The sequence below is a fragment of the Amia ocellicauda genome, chromosome 1, assembly GCF_036373705.1.
Source record: "Amia ocellicauda isolate fAmiCal2 chromosome 1, fAmiCal2.hap1, whole genome shotgun sequence".
Classification (NCBI taxonomy): domain Eukaryota; kingdom Metazoa; phylum Chordata; class Actinopteri; order Amiiformes; family Amiidae; genus Amia; species Amia ocellicauda.
In genome coordinates, this window is record NC_089850.1 from 59,437,518 (window position 1) to 59,452,771 (window position 15,254).

General features: G+C 52.6%; 2 protein-coding genes across 2 annotated transcripts in view; one reads left to right on the forward strand and one right to left on the reverse strand.

The window, feature by feature from the left end:
* dscaml1 (Down syndrome cell adhesion molecule like 1) overlaps nucleotides 1–6,112 on the forward strand; it is a 131,485-nt gene extending 125,373 nt beyond the window's left edge. Inside the window, exons 32-33 of the mRNA XM_066711480.1 lie at nucleotides 641–952; nucleotides 1,357–6,112. Of these exons, the coding sequence (XP_066567577.1) occupies nucleotides 641–952; nucleotides 1,357–1,820 (776 nt within the window). The 3' untranslated portion in view covers nucleotides 1,821–6,112. The remainder of the gene's footprint in view (nucleotides 1–640; nucleotides 953–1,356) is intronic.
* LOC136755093 (uncharacterized) lies at nucleotides 5,968–12,210 on the reverse strand. The gene is made up of 4 exons (XM_066711492.1): nucleotides 11,896–12,210; nucleotides 9,210–9,320; nucleotides 9,066–9,111; nucleotides 5,968–8,608 (listed from the first exon to the last, which is right to left on the reverse strand). Exons 1-4 carry the CDS (start codon nucleotides 11,947–11,949, stop codon nucleotides 8,481–8,483), a joined length of 339 nt encoding a protein of 112 aa, XP_066567589.1. The 5' UTR covers nucleotides 11,950–12,210; the 3' UTR covers nucleotides 5,968–8,480.
* Between the last annotated feature and the right edge of the window lie 3,044 nt (nucleotides 12,211–15,254).

A 15,254-nucleotide genomic window follows, 5' to 3' on the forward strand; every position in this document is an offset into this window, starting at 1 on the left:
CACTCAGAATAACTGTGTAATGGTTTGCAGTGACCCTTCCCTCTAAGGGGACAAGTGGACCCAAGCCATGCCAGGAAAATGCCCCCCACAGCATAACAGAGCCTCCGGACCCCCTCACTGTAGGGGTCCAGCAGTCAGGCCTGTCCCGTTTTCTCTGTGTCCCACACATGCCCTCGCCCACTTGTCCAGAACACGAGCCAGTTGAGCGTCTGTGTGACTGAAGCTCCTGCCATTCGTGCCCCAATAACAACCCCTCTTTCACAGTCCCTGAGATCCTTTCCTCTTGCCATCTTGATCCAAAATCAAGGTCAACTGGGTCTGCTCAGCATTTTATACACGCCACAGAGCATGATGGGATGTTAATTGCTTCATTGTATCATGCAGTGCACCTGTTTGGAGGCATCTGCATTCGTTATGTTTCTCCACTCATTTATTCTGGTTCTTCCTTTAATTTGTCACCCGTCTGTATCTGCAATTTGCAGTATGTCCACCCACTCTGTATTCACTGACAATATACGCACGCTACACAATACTAAAGCCAAAGCACACTTCACACAAATCCACTCTTCAGTTCATATCAACTGCAATGCTCTCCCCTCTCCTACCCTCCCCTCGCTCACCGTCTCCGCCCCCCCCGCAGACAAGGGCCGCAACAGCATGGTGTCGACGGAGAGCGCGTCGTCCACGTACGAGGAGCTGGCCCGCGCCTACGAGCACGCCAAGCTGGAGGAGCAGCTGCAGCACGCCAAATTCGAGATCACCGAGTGCTTCATCTCCGACAGCTCGTCCGACCAGATGACCACGGGCACCAACGAGAACGCCGACAGCATGACCTCCATGAGCACGCCCTCGGAGCCCGGCATCTGCCGCTTCACCGCCTCGCCACCCAAGCCACAGGACTACGACCGCGGCAAGAACGTGGCCGTGCCCATCCCCCACCGTGCCAACAAGAGTGAGTGTCGGCTTCACCGGCGGAGCGGTGGCTGCCTCTTGAATCGGCCAGGAGAGCCTTCACTGGAGTTATAGGAGGCAGTTAGATAGTTGTTGTTCTCTGTTCCTACAACTGGTTCTTGGATTAATTTCTCCTTATTTCTCCCGTTTTCACCTCCCTCTCTCTCCCGGCCACCACTTTTCTCCCTCTCTCTCTCTCCGCCACCCCCTTTCTCCCTCTCCCTCTCTCTCTCTCCACCACCCCCTTTCTCCTTCTTTCTCTCCGGCACCCCCTTTCTCTTTTCGCCACCCCCTTTCTCCCTCTCCCTCACTTTCTCTCTCTCCACCACCCCCTTTCTCCCTCTCTCTCTCTCCCGGCCACCCCCTGCCTCCCTCTCCACTCCTCCCTCTCTCTGTGCGTCGCAGGCGATTACTGTAACCTGCCACTCTACATGAAGACGGACCCATTCTTCCGCAAACAGCCGGAGCTGCATGACCCGTGTCCGGTGGTGCCGCCGCGCGAGGCCTCCATCCGCAGCCTGGCGGCCCGGGCCTATCACACACAGGCCGCGCGTCACATGACTTTGGACCCGGGCGGCGGCGGCAAGCAGGCCCTCACCCTGGGCCACCCAGGCATGGGGCTGGGGGGGGGCTCGGGCACGGCCACCCTGCCCCAGCGGACACTCACCATGCCCGGCAGCGCAGCCGCCAGCGCCACGGCCAGTGCCGCCGCCGCCGCAGCGGCCGCCGCCTCAGCCAGCGTCAATCCCACTGCTGCCACCAAAATGGCCAGCTCCAGAGACTCGCTGCTGGAGGGCAGCTCGGCGGGCTTGGGCAGACTGCAGAAGCAGGGCGCTGGGGCCTATTCCAAGAGCTACACACTGGTGTAGTGGCACTGCAGGGGGTGCGCTGGTGCGTCCACAGACACCGGGGTCATCTTCACACACAGGGGCTCCCCCACCCTCTCGCCTCCTCTCTCCTTCTTCACATTCCTCTCCGGAGAGCACGCCAGCCCAGTCCCCTTCCTCTGCCACCCGCCCTGCCCTCGCTCTCTCTCTCTCTCTCTCTCTGTCTCTCTCTCTGTTTTCTACTGTGGGCTCACAGCGCCCCACTCCATCAAGAGTCAGGCCGTTTGGACACAGTGGAAATGGGCGGTCGGTTGCATACGACACCTTCAGTGTTGAGTAACTTCAGTATAAATTCAGCAGCTTCTCCCTCAGCGAGGAGACTGACGTCCGCGTGTTAAGGTTTGTCGACACAGCCTTCGGCTCAAGGAAAACCGAAAGGGGGAAAACTAACTGACAATTCTTTATGCAACTGGCCAGAGGTCCCTCCTCCCTCCTCTCTCTCTCTCTCTCTCTCTCTCTCTCTCCGCCACACTCATAAAAAAATGAACACCTTCAAAGACTGAAGTCTAAGCAGCTATGTTTGATTACAATGAGCTTCTCTGTCTTTTTTCCCGTACTAATCAATAACACACAGGTTCCGTGTTGTTTTCTTTTCTTTTTGTTTTTTCTAAGGAACACACAAACAAACAAAAAGAACACATCTGGTATTATTTTACATGGAAGCGGTATGGACTCTTTCCGAAGGTTCTGATTCCGTCGCTTTGATTGTTGGGGTTTTTTTATGTTTTTTTTTATATTATTATGATTGTCATTATGGTTTGTTTTGATGAAACACACGTGCACTAGCTGGGGGGGGTCCGACCCGCGACAATGTCCTCCCCGTTTGCCGGTGGGTGAGAGGAGATGCACGATCCTCAGGGGCGCCGAAAACAATTCCCTCCATCCACTTTCTTTTCTTTCTCACCGGATTCAATCCCTGGGTCGCAGACGTGGAGTTGCACTACATGGTTACTCCCTTACGACCGGGTCTCCTAGGACGGGTCGTGTGGAGGGGGACGCACCGAGTCCATCGACGATCCGGACCGGTCGATACGGCCCGGAGATGCACAGTCCGCAGGGCACACCCTCTCCAAGCGTCGCCGCCGTCCGGAGCGAATTCCTGCTGCGGGTTACGGAATAAATAAATTCCAATGTCGAGAGTCACGTTAAGCACAGTTTTCAGCGGGAGAAACCGCGACAGTCGCCGCCCGTCGGCTGTGGCAGGAGCTGGTCGGGGCCCCTGTGGTCTGAGACACTGAAGCACACAACCACACAGCCCCCCCGCCCTCTCCTCTGCCCCCCCCAGCTCCCCTCCCCCTCGCAAACACTCAATCTGCACTGTGATCGCCCTGCAGCCTCCCCCCTGACACCCCTCCTCGGAGATCTGCAGCGGAGTAGCCTTCCTTCACTCCTTTCTATCCCCTTTTCCACCCCCCCTCCTGCCCCCAGCTTGGTTCAGGGAAGCCACACTGTTGAAGAAGTAGCCTAGAGGGAGGGGTGCAGTTTCTAACCCCCCCACCCCCAATCAGCAGCAATCGAAGGGCGGTTTAAGACTGCCTCCAGAGTAGTGACATATTCCTATATCTATCTATATATATAGATCTCTATATACACTGTTGAAATGCACACTGTGTGGCCTGGAACAGGGAAAGACAAGACAATCGCCAGCTCTGAGGAGCTCGCACAGGCCCCCCCCGCCCCCTCGCCAGCCCACCTGCCCCCCTGAGCGTGTGCGTGCGTGCGTGTGTATGTGTGTATGTGTCAGCAGGCCCAGATTCCTGCTCTGTCACCGTAGTGCAGGAATCCCTCACCCCTGATTATAAACGGGTGCCATTCAATAGCATAGCAGCCTAATTGTCGCATTACAAGTGTTACGGCACGGTCCGACCTGCACGCCTGTCTCCCGCACTCCTTCCACAGCTGTTCTGCAGTGGTGACAGCACCCTGAACGCCATATTCCTAGCTCTGTTCCTGAGCAGTTTTAATGGAGCCACAGTGTCAGATATCCCATATTCTCCAGTATTTTGACAAAAGACAAAGCCGGTTCCTACCCAAGGAGGCTCACTGTGTGTGCGTGTGCGCGTGTGTGAGAGAGAGAGAGAGAGCGTGGTCGGCAGGAATGGGTGGAGAGTCTGGGACTGATTCATGGTTCCTTCAGGCACTCTACACCCCCCTCCCCCAGTTTGCAAATCGATTAGGGACACTTGAAATCGCACACTAGATGACAGGGAAGTGAGAGTCGGTGGAGAGACTGATCTCTGCTCTCGGTCACTGTTCACCGCCCGCCTTTCAGTGTAGAGGAGCACCGTCCAGGTGAGCAGGAGACTGTGTGACCCCAGACGCGGCCGGCAGACACCACAGCGCAGCGGCAATAACAGGGAGGGGGAGCTTTTTAATTGCACATGTGAGCAATAATCAACCTGATAGAGAAGTGATCTCGTCAGTGAGTGGAGACTATTTTTAGGGACCCCGCTGCCCAGTGGGGTCCGATCCTCCCCTCTAGCTGCCACCGCCCGTCCCCCAAGCTCTCGGACCCCCGCGGGTTGACAGGAGCGGATCTGCTAGCGGATTGGAGTGGGGGGGGTGTCTGCCTGCCTCACACTCACAGCACTGTTTGCCTCCGCTTAAGTGTAAGTCACATTTAGTAAAGCACCCCCCCGGCACCAGTGGCCATAGGGCGCTTTACCCACAATCGAACAACTCAAAACACTAGCGCTAACCTCTCGATAACACCACACACGACAGGAAAGGCCAGAGGAGAAACCCATTAAGCACAAAGGAGAGGCGAGCAAAAACTCCTCTTGGACAATGGAGACCATTACAGGAGGGAGTGGGTCTAGGGGTCCGTGGTTTAAGGCCCAGCCCGGTTGGTTGCCTCCTCTCCAGGCGATACAACTGAAGCAGATGATTTTACAGAAAGCCACCGTCTCTGTGTTCTTCCAATCCAGTCTTCCAGGGCCGCAATCCAGCGCTGGCGATCGGTGCCTATAAATCATCACCTGAATCACAGCCGGGGGGGCCTCGGCTGATTCAGTTCTGTAGCGAAGCAGCTCAGTAGAAAATTCAGAGCTCAGGGCGGAAGGAAAACAAGGCCCTCGAGGTCCTGGGTTCGAAGAACACCGCACTGTGACGGCAGCACTGCAACCTGCTAGGGCCACAAGTGCAGCTGCTGGCGTGAGTGGGGAGTGCGTGGGGGAGTCAGGCCCCCAGCACAGCATCTGGGCCAACGCTGCCCCCTGTCTGTGAGTCAGAGAGCTACCCCCCGACTCAGGGCCTCCGCCATGTCACCCTGCCTCACTGCACATATCCCCCGCCTCCGTCCTACACGCTGGCAGACGTTGGATCTTGAGAGCTCTGTACTTTTACAAGGAATAATTATCATAATTATCATAATAATGATATCGACAACAGTGAGTTACACTTCCTTAACAAGGCAGTGGTGTCACGCGATAGAGCAGGCCAGTTCAGCCAATCGAAATCAGGGACTCCCTAGCTCTGACCCAATCACGCACAAGAGGGCGTGCATGCGGGAGGAGTCAGGAAACAATCCCCTCCCCTTGCCCATATATAGCCCTGCCCATGTCGCCTCCCCTACCCCTTCCTCGACCAATCAGACCCTGCCCTCACCCTTCACTCCCGCCCCCTCCCAGCATTATTTATAAACTACGAATAAAGACTTGTAAATATGAAACTCTTTTGTATAAATAATAACTATTTTCTTCATCTTCAGAATTATCCAGGGCACAAAAAAGGTTTGATGTTATAAATTAAAAATGGGGAAAAATAAAAGAAGAAAAAAAAGTTACACCTTGATTTAGGAATGGGGCACACAATCCCAGTTAACTTCAATTCTAATAATATTTGGCTTTTTTATTTACCTTTTTTAAATTATTTTTTTTAATATTTTTGGTTTAATTTTTATGGTTTTGTTTCGGGGGTTTATTTAATTTACCTTATTTTCTGAGGTAATTTTTTCGATGTTGTCCGTTGTTTTTCATTTTCTCAGAGAATTCTGGATTTTGCGTTGGGTTTTGTTTTTATTTTTTTCTTTCTTTTCTCTTGGAGAAAAAAGGCGTTGCATGCTCTGAATATTTTTGCTGGTTTGAAAAAAAAGAGAAAATGGACAAAAAAAAAAACGAGACAAAAAAAATTGAAGAAAGGATTCCTGAACTTTATTGAAAAGTTGCTTCTATTTGCAATTGCTTGTGTTTAACAATACATTTTTTTTCTATGAAAACAAAACAAAAAAAAAGAGTAATCCAACACCTTGTGCAATAAAAGCTATCTTTCTATGAGACCCGAGTCTGATCTGTGAAACACCGGCCGCCTGCATGTGGCAGAAACCGGTCTGGGTTCTCCATGTTGCTGTTTTTGTGTTGCTGACACTCATGTCATCCTTCTGGGTTGGGGGACAACGACAATATCTGTCCATATTCCTGATACTTTTGGTAAGAGAGTGTGTGTTAAACCAGGAGTAGCTGGGATGTAGACCATGAGTGTCCAGCCCTGGTCCTGCAAAGCCCCAGGCCAGTAAGTATGAAAGGTCACCCTAAAATCATGTCTGCAGAAGACTGGGTCACATGTCTCTGATCGGTGGTGTGTTGAAGCTCTGCTGGTCATCTACAGCAGCGGTTCCCCACCCTGGTAATTTTTGGGTCAACCCAAAGCTGAACCATTAATTGAACTCATCATTCGCCTCATAAGTGCTGTTGAATGACTTTAAGCAGTTGAGGTGTCGAGTTTAACCTAAAATTACATGAATTCTGCCCACGTTTTGTCATGCATGTTCAAAAGTACAATAAAGCCCATCAGTAGTTCAATTTAGGTCTCAACACAGTAATCCGGAGCTCCGTTGGGACGCACATCCAGCAGGAGAGAGGACCCCCAGGAATAGGGTACAGAAGCACTGCTGTAGAATTGCCGAATTACAGACCCCGGATACCCTTCAGCCAGAGCCCCCCACAGCCCCCCAGGTGAGGGTACGGGATTTAGAGATACATAACTGACACATGTTCCTGGTCCTGAGGAACAGGCGGTGTAGGGGGTGACCTACAAACCTATAAAGGTTGACTGGGGCAGGGCTGGAGACCACCGGTGTAGAATAAAACATTTATTCATCCACTGCAGTCATTCGAGGGCACAACTGGAAGGAGAACCAGGACCTCCAGCACTGAGGATCACGGCAGGATATCTAGTTCATTTGTTTATTTATTTATTGTATGTATAAGTAGATTTTAGTAGCCAGTGTAAACACAGGGCTGTTTAAAACCAGTTTAAACTCAACACTGGCGTTGGTGGTGTCTGGAATCTGACAGGGGAGCACATAGCCTGATCCTGGACAGTCCTCCTGTCTAGATACGTGTAGTAGAGGGGGACCTCCCGACTGGCCGTGGGTGCTAGTTGTGTTGCGGTTGTGTGGACAGGGCTCGGCCACATGCCGTCTCATTCAGATTCAGATCTGCATGTGTACGGCCACACGGGCCCCAGGGGACCAGCGGCGACTCCGCACTGTGGGATTGGCGGATTCCAGGTGGGTGCAGTGGTGGGTGCAGCTGTGTCTGTGAAGTGTGGGGACAATGTGGGGCCGGAGCTGCAGCTGCGGACTGAGTGTCAGGGGGGGTCTGCAGTGAGCAGGGTGAGAGGAATTGGACAGTAATGAGCTTCTTTACTGTGTCAGCAGAGCCCAGCAGAACAGCCCATCTCTAGGGTGCACTGAGAGACAGAGAGAGGAGAGAGGGGAGAGAGAGGAAAGGAGACTAGACAGGAGGACAGAGTGGGACAGCTCAGGCAGGTAGGTGTGCTGTGTTTGCTCAGGGTTACAGCCCTGATGCCTGTACAGTGCTGACAGTGTACTGACACAGGCGCACACAGGGACCCCACCGGGAGCAGCTTTATTCATACACAGTACATCATATACAGAGTGGGGTAGATGGCAGAGCTTGCGTGTGCATGCGCTGTTCTTAGCATGTGTGCTGTTCCTATAGGCCCGCTGTGGTGCAGTGTGTGTCTGCGGTTTTAACATGCAACCCAGCTGTGTGTGTGTGGTGTTTCTTTAGCCCAGCATTTGAGGTGTAGGTGCAGTATATGCTGAAAATACTGAAGTGCCAAGAAATTTGTTACAGCACAACTGGCCCAACATACTAAGCCATGCACAGGGTGCCTCTTCAGTTACCGAGAAGGACTGCATTGTGTCAGGGGTTGTAAATACCCTGCGATGAGCAGTAGAGTAGGACGCCCCTCTTTGGTAAACTCCACGAGAGAGAGACAGTGAGATACGCTTTCTTGTATCCTGCCAGGGAGGGGATCCGATTGGTTTGGTTTGCAATGCCTTTAACCAATCAGCCGGCTGTGGTCATGTGTGTCGTGTTGGAGGTCACGGTGGGGCTGTGTGGAGAGGGTGGAGCTGTACAGAGACAGGAGCATAGATATCGAGAGATCTTGGGGAAGAGAGAGAGGAGCAGCAGTAAGTACAGGCCAGACCTCTGCTGTGTGTTCAGAGCCCCTCTGTTCCTGTCCGTGGCGCTGCCGGTGTTGATTGGAGGGGTGTACATGGGGGCAGTAGCTGTGTGTGCAGTTGTGTTGGATGTGAGGGTGTGTGGTTCAGGACGCCCTGGTTCCCGGGTCGGCTGGGCTGGACTGGGCCGGGCTGGGCAGCAGTGTGTCTCAGTGTTTGCTGCCCTTCTGTTTCCTCTGCTGGTATTTCCTGTACTGCGTCTGGATGGTGACGGCCGCTTTCTCCGGGGAGGCGGGGCCTAGTCCGGACCACTGACCGTTCACACCACTGCTGGAGCCTGGAGGGGGGAGAGGAGCGAACGTGGAAGCAGGGAAAGGGGAGAGAGAGAGAGAGAGAGAGAGGTGAAATAGAGGAGAGGGGAGGAGAGGAACAGGGTGGGGGTGAAGGAGGAAGGGAGTGTGAGAGACGATGATGAGGTACAATACAGTGAACAACAATATCAAGAAAGTCATGTCACTGAGACCCCCCAAGAACCCACAAGGGCAAAGTCTACAAGTGAGTTTCTGCCACTGATTTCTACAGGGGAGTCCCAGGTAAGAGCGGGGGGCGGATGTGCGTAATGCCCTGCAATCCAATTAGCATCAGCCCTGCAGCTCAGATCAGGCCAATCTGCTTTGGCTGGGGGTCTCACCCTGAGCGCTGGACAAAGGAAGAGCGTCATCCCGGGATTACCCTCGTTGGACCGGCCCCAGGGGGCGGAGCCCTGCCCTGTCTGTGTTGTCAGTGTCACTCACCCTTATTGGAGTCTCCAGCGCTGTTCCTCCGCGATCCGCCATCCTTCTGTAACACACCAGCAGCCGGTCAGTACAGCTAATCATCAATATAGTACAGCCAGTCAGTACAGTCCAGCATACAGCCCACACAAACAGCACACTGACCTCGTCCACTTTGCTGCCCCGCCGGTTCTGCGAGACGTACTGGACCTGCCAGGGCAGGGGCTGGTACACCATGTAGGGCACGGGCTGCTGGCGGAACCACCCTGAGCCCAGCTGGCAGAGAGAGAGAGAGACAGAGAGAGGGTGAGATGAAGAGAGATAGAGACGGCAGGGGTGAGGTGAAGAGAGAGAGACAAGGGGGAGGAGAGAGTTTGACTGCTCTGTGCATTTTACATCCTTTCTCAAGGACTAACATGGATCCGTAATGGAACATTTCCAGCTGTTTTAACAGCGGACAATCGTTACCAGGTTCCAGTCCCCCCCCACCTGTATGCCTCCCATTTGCACCTGCAGCTCCACAGCCTGGGGCAGGAGTGAGGAACCCCTGTCCTGTCCTGTCCTGCCCTGTCCCCTTACACTAGAGGGGGACATGTCCTCTGGGTCCCCTGAGAAAGCTTGATCTGGGGCTCTGCCAGGCCCCCAGGTGCGCTGTAACCCCCAAAACTACACCCCTCTGACAGCCTGCTCTGAGAGACACAGGCAGGTCGGGTGCTGGGCTGCAGATCCAGGCACAGAGAGAGCGAGAGGGAGAGAGAGAGAGAGAGAAAGAGAAAGAGAGACCCCTACTGGCCTGTCCTCTGGCCCTTGGGCTCGGTGCACATCAGGCTTCAGCAGACCTCAGCATGGTGCTGATTGTAATCCGGCTTCAGTGCAGGGGGTGCTGCATTGCTCTGACTGTGCCAATCCTCTGTGTGGCAGTGTGTGTGTGTGTGTGTGTGTCTGTGCGTGTGCGAGACTGTGTGTGTGAGTGAGTGAGTGAGTGTCTGTGTGGCGCTGTGTATGTGTGGCAGTGTATGCGAGTGTGTGCGTGCGTGTGGCAGTGAGTGGGAGAGCAGGGCAGCTGGCGGGGCTCAGTGTGTGGGCAGGCTGCGGGGGGCATCTGTCCTGGGGGGATAGGCAACTGTGCTGCTCTCACTGACCACCTCTCCCTCCTCTCTGTATATCTGCCTTCCTGGCTGCCTCTGGCTGTTCCCTCCCTCTCTCTGTGCTTTATTCTCTGTCCATCCTCTCTCCCTCATACCCCCCCCTACCTTTTTTCTTTTTACTGCTCTGTTAATCTCTACCTCTCCGTTTTGCATTCTCTCTCTCAGCACACAGGGGATTACAATAACAGACAGGCACGTCCAACAGCTTGTCTACACAATCAGAAGTTGCAGAGATGCTGCAGTGGAGGAGGGGGGTGTCTTACTCTCTAGAGGGACAGAGAGGTGCCTAACCCCCCCACCCCACACACCTCCCCTCCACAGATTGGCAAGAGCGACGCAGGACTTAACGCCATCAAGGCTCTTTATATAGAGCGCAGCTAAACTGAGAGGCGCACCAGGCTGCCCTGTTCCTTTGGCTGGGTTCCCTCTGACCGTTTCTCCGAAAGCCTGTATTTCTGGACCTGCCGAGAACCCGTGACTCGCCCCCTCCGCTCACCCGCCTCCCCTCCAATTGCGGCGCCTGTGTGGATCGGCCCAGCAGGCGGGCCTGAGGGTCCCAGAAAGCTCAGTTCCATATGGGTCTCATGTTAGCAGAGACGCCAGATAGGAATGAAAACGCCACGATCGAAAGGCACAAACGCCAGGGCCACCACGAGCGTTTCTATACGTCATCAGAGACGGTGTATGGTCAGAGACATGACATGAGAGCTCAACTGGGAACGGCCCCCGGCCTGCATTGAGCCCTGGAGAGATGACGGGCATCCCTATAGGCAGAGAGTGGTGGGTGTCTGGAGTGCGTTTGATTACAGTAACAGCCCTCTCTGAGCTTGGGGGGCGGCCTTTTGGCAAAGCAGGTTGGGCGTGCGCTGGGGAGGACTGTGCAGACCGGGTGCCTGAGACGGCGGGGGGGCTCTCACTCAATGCCCAGCCAAGTTGCAGGCCAAGAAAAGACCAGCTGATGGGGAGCCGGAGTGGGAGAGGACGCCTCCTGCACAGCCCCCCTCCCACAGCTGAACACAGGCAGGCAGGTCAAGTTTTCCAGCACATTCACTGCGCTCCTCCGCTGGCGTTGCGAAGCACACCTACACACCCTGGTCCATGATGAACTGACAATTAACAATGAGATCCCACACACTGACACACACTCATTCTCACAGAGCTTGGCAACACTGTGCTTACCCTGAGTGATACAGAGAGAGAGAGAGAGACAGAGAGAGCAGGGGCGTATTTATTTTGCCTGGGGCCCCCACATACCCTAGAATCGCCTCTGAGAAAGAGACAGAGGGAGACAGAGAGAGTGTTCATCACAAGACGAACAGACAAACTTGGTTAGACGTACAGATTTTCCCTAGTTGCCCACCACCCATTTATTCTCGCACACCCACTGCAGCTCCCACCCAAAACACACACCTTTCTCTCTCTACTGTGAAGGAAGACAGTGACTGATACATCATTCTCTGCTGTGTGTTCCACAGACTGAACGAGCCACACACATGTGCGTTGTTATGAAGCTCCCTTGATCTCACTGTAGAGCGCTGCGATCAGAAACACAACAACCGTCTGCCGATTCCGAGCACGACAAACACACGACAAACTCTCTGAGCACACGCCACGCAGAGCAACAGGTCTCCCGACAACGCCCCTCCGCGTCCGAGTGCCTCTCCAAGTAAGGGTGTGGGGGTGCGCGGAGGCAATCTCCTTACCTGTTCAGCTGCTCGCACCACAAAAAACATCACAGTCAACATGGTGGCCAACATCCTGCGCCCACGTCTGTCTGTCCCTGCCTCTGTCCGCCGGGATCAGAAAGATCAAAAAGAAAAAATAGAAGGAATGGAAAAATATAGTGGAGCAGAAAAACAAAGAAACAAAAAACAGCACAGGAAAAAAAGAAAACTGCTGTCCTCCCCAGTGAAGGCAGACAGGAGAGAGAGGGAGCGAGCAAGCGAGCGAAGAATGAGGAGAGCGGCTGCAACGAGCCGAGTGAGAGAGGGAGGGTGTCGCGAGAGAGAGTGAGCGGTGCTAAAGAGACACACTCTCTCTCTCCTACGCAACAGTAATTCCTGCAAATGAGCTTTGGAGGCCAGAAATAGAGAGTGGGTCCTGCATAATCCCACTTCTGACATCTCTAATCTCCCTCTCCACCTCTGCTCACCTCTCTCACTGCCCCCCACCCCCCAGGCCACAGAGACCCCCAGGGCTGTGTGACCATCAGCCATAGAGCTGCATTGTGTGGAGCTGAAGAAACCAGCAGTGAATGAGTGAAGATTGTACATCAGCATTTATCAAATACAGTTCTACATGCAAATGTGTGTGGCAAAAAAAGAAAAAGCCTATAAATAAAACTCGTGGTTTCCAAATTCAGGAATATAAAACGTCACCTTAAGAGGAAACTGTTAGAAACAAAAATATCATTTAATCTGATTCATACCCCTCATCAAACTAGAGATTAAATGTTTTGAGACCATTTTGACAGCAAGTCTACAGAATCAAGATTCAAAGGGACTTGTGGGCCGACACCTGGCAGATGAAATTCAATGTGGACAAGTGCAAGGTAATACATGCAGATAACAAAAATGTCCACTATAATTACACTATGGGAGGAATAGAACTAGAGGAAGTAATGCATGAGAAAGACCTAGGAGTCTATGTGGACTCCTCACGTTCTCCATCCAAACAGTGTGGTGAGGCAATAAAAAAGACAAACTGAATGTTGGGGTATATTGTCAAGAGTGTAGAATTGAGAACAAGGGCAGTGATGTTCAGACTGTACAATGCACTAGTTAGAGCTCATCTGGATACTGTGGACAGTTCTGGGCTCCACACTTCAAGAAGGATATCGCTGCTCTAGAGGCAGTTCAGAGGAGAGCAACCAGACTTATTCCAGGTCTGAAGGGAATGTCCTACTGAGAGACTGAGGAACTGAACCTTTTCACCCTGGAACAGAGGAGACTACGTGGGGACTTGATCCAAGTCCTCAAAATCATGAAAGGCATCGACCACATCAAACCAGAGGAGCTTTTCCAGATCAACAGGGACAGACGCACCCGGGGACACAAATGGAAATTGGGCTTCAAGACAGAAAACAGGAGACACTTCTTGACACAGAGAAGCATCACTATCTGTAACAAACTCCCCTGTGGCTGAAGAGACAATTTGGGAACATTTAAAAATAGAGTGAATAGGATCCTTGGATCACTCGGTTATTAATGGACAATGGGACGAATGGCCTCCTCTCCATGTAAACTATTCTTAAGACCAGGTAAAGAATGCTAAAGGACAGTAAGTGGGTAGCAATTGATGCAGACAGAAATCAGGAGTCCAAGACCACAAGAAATACAAGCGTTTTCCTTGTTTTGAGCTCTATAGATTCATACCTATGTGCTGCTCTGAAGCCATTCCAATGTCATCTCTAAACTAGTTTCATTCATCTTGCTTGAGATGAAGGAGATGCCTGCCACTGTGAGCAGGATTTGAAACGGTGTGTGTGTGTGTGTGTGGGGGGTGTGATACTGTTGGATTTCAAGTCCAACACCTGAACCACTCAGCCATCACAGCTCACTCTTGTTCGAGACTGCAGTCAGCGAGGATACCTGTGTTGAAGTACTGGCTGTGGTTGTGAACTGCCAATGAAAGGAACTATTCAGATTTGGCTATAGGTGGACTTCAGTTAGTCCACAACATTTTATAGAAAAAGGTCCCCATAGTCTCCATCAGTTGGAATACTAGCAACTGCAGCCTGAACCATAACCGTTTCAGAAGACACAGGCCGAACTCTGTGCCATGTGAAGTCTACAATACATGGGCCAAGTCCAACTTAAATCAAACCACTGCACCCCTTTTACTTTTACCCCTTTGTCATTGGAATAAAGAGTAGACCCAGATGCATTTTGAAGGTTTATTTTTTCCATTGCAACATCCAAATACTGGAATTCCTCAAGGGCCTGGGGAGAGGAAGAGCAGATGAGCACTGTAGCCTGGGCCACAAAGCAGCAGGCACTTGGAGATGAAGACCCTTACCTGCCAGCCATCCCATTAGACTTGGAATCACTCATCCTCCTCATGAAAGCTCTCCCACAATGACTCATCACCTTTAAACTGTTCAGCCACATAGTCCTCCAATGCCACAGTTCCCTCTTTAGAGTCATAGGCATCCCAGGAATCCACCTCTACCACTGCCAGGCCGTTGACTGCTGCAGACTCCTCTGGCTGAGAGTCCACTTGCCGATCTTCTCCTTCGGCATGGGACCCAAATCCTGGAACAGCTTCTTCCCCTGACCTATGGGCTCCTTCCAGAGTCCATTCTAGCACTGGGATGCTCCAAGGGCAGTGGTGGAAAAGTCATGCAGTGGATTAAATCATAGCAGAATGCATTGGGTACCTCAGACAGGGTTTTCTGAAACAGGAAGGCATCAATGGTGAAACAGAACATCCTTCCTTGTGTATGGCACAAACCTGGACTGGCACCCATCAGCCTTGCTGTCTACCAGGCACCTGTGGGCAAGCAGACAGTAGCAGGTTGACCAGAAAACCAGGTGAAAGCTGGTTAAGCCACCCAAGAATACAGCCTTACCCAAAGTTGTCAATCACGGTGAACCTGGGCTTGGAGTGCTGATCCAGAGAGGCCGTGGCATAGCAGGACTGGATGAACAGCCGCTGCCCTTCAGTGGCAAAGTAGCCAGTGGCCTGGAAGTACATGGGCTGGCCAAGGTAGTAGACATTCTTTAGGGAGAGTCTGATCCAGTGCTCTGTGGAAGCAGGGCAGGGTTATGCATCCATGCAGACACCCACACAAGCAGCCTGCAACATTAGATACTGTACCATTGGTGGTGACCAGGACATAGCCATGTCTGTTACTTTCAGAGAGCTGAAGAAATTTGTGCATGCCTGGAAGGGTGCTGCCATGCTGGGGGGAATGTGGGCTGATAGCCAATTTTGTATTTATAGTGGAACCTGCAAAGGCAGTACAGAGGAGCAGATCTGGAAGGAGGCAGCCATTTGACTTCAGTTACTGCTTTACACCTCAGATGAAGCCTCATAGGCACTAGCTGCCATCGAAAACCAA

Coding starts and splice junctions, on each gene's coding strand:
- LOC136755093 (XM_066711492.1), bottom strand. CDS start 11,949: ATGTTGGCCACCATGTTGACTGTGATGTTTTTTGTGGTGCGAGCAGCT. Junction 9,321..11,895: donor TGGTGCGAGCAGCTGAACAG/GTAAGGAGATTG, acceptor TCTCTCTGCCAG/CTGGGCTCAGGGTGGTTCCG. Junction 9,112..9,209: donor GGGGCAGCAAAGTGGACGAG/GTCAGTGTGCTG, acceptor GGTGTGTTACAG/AAGGATGGCGGATCGCGGAG.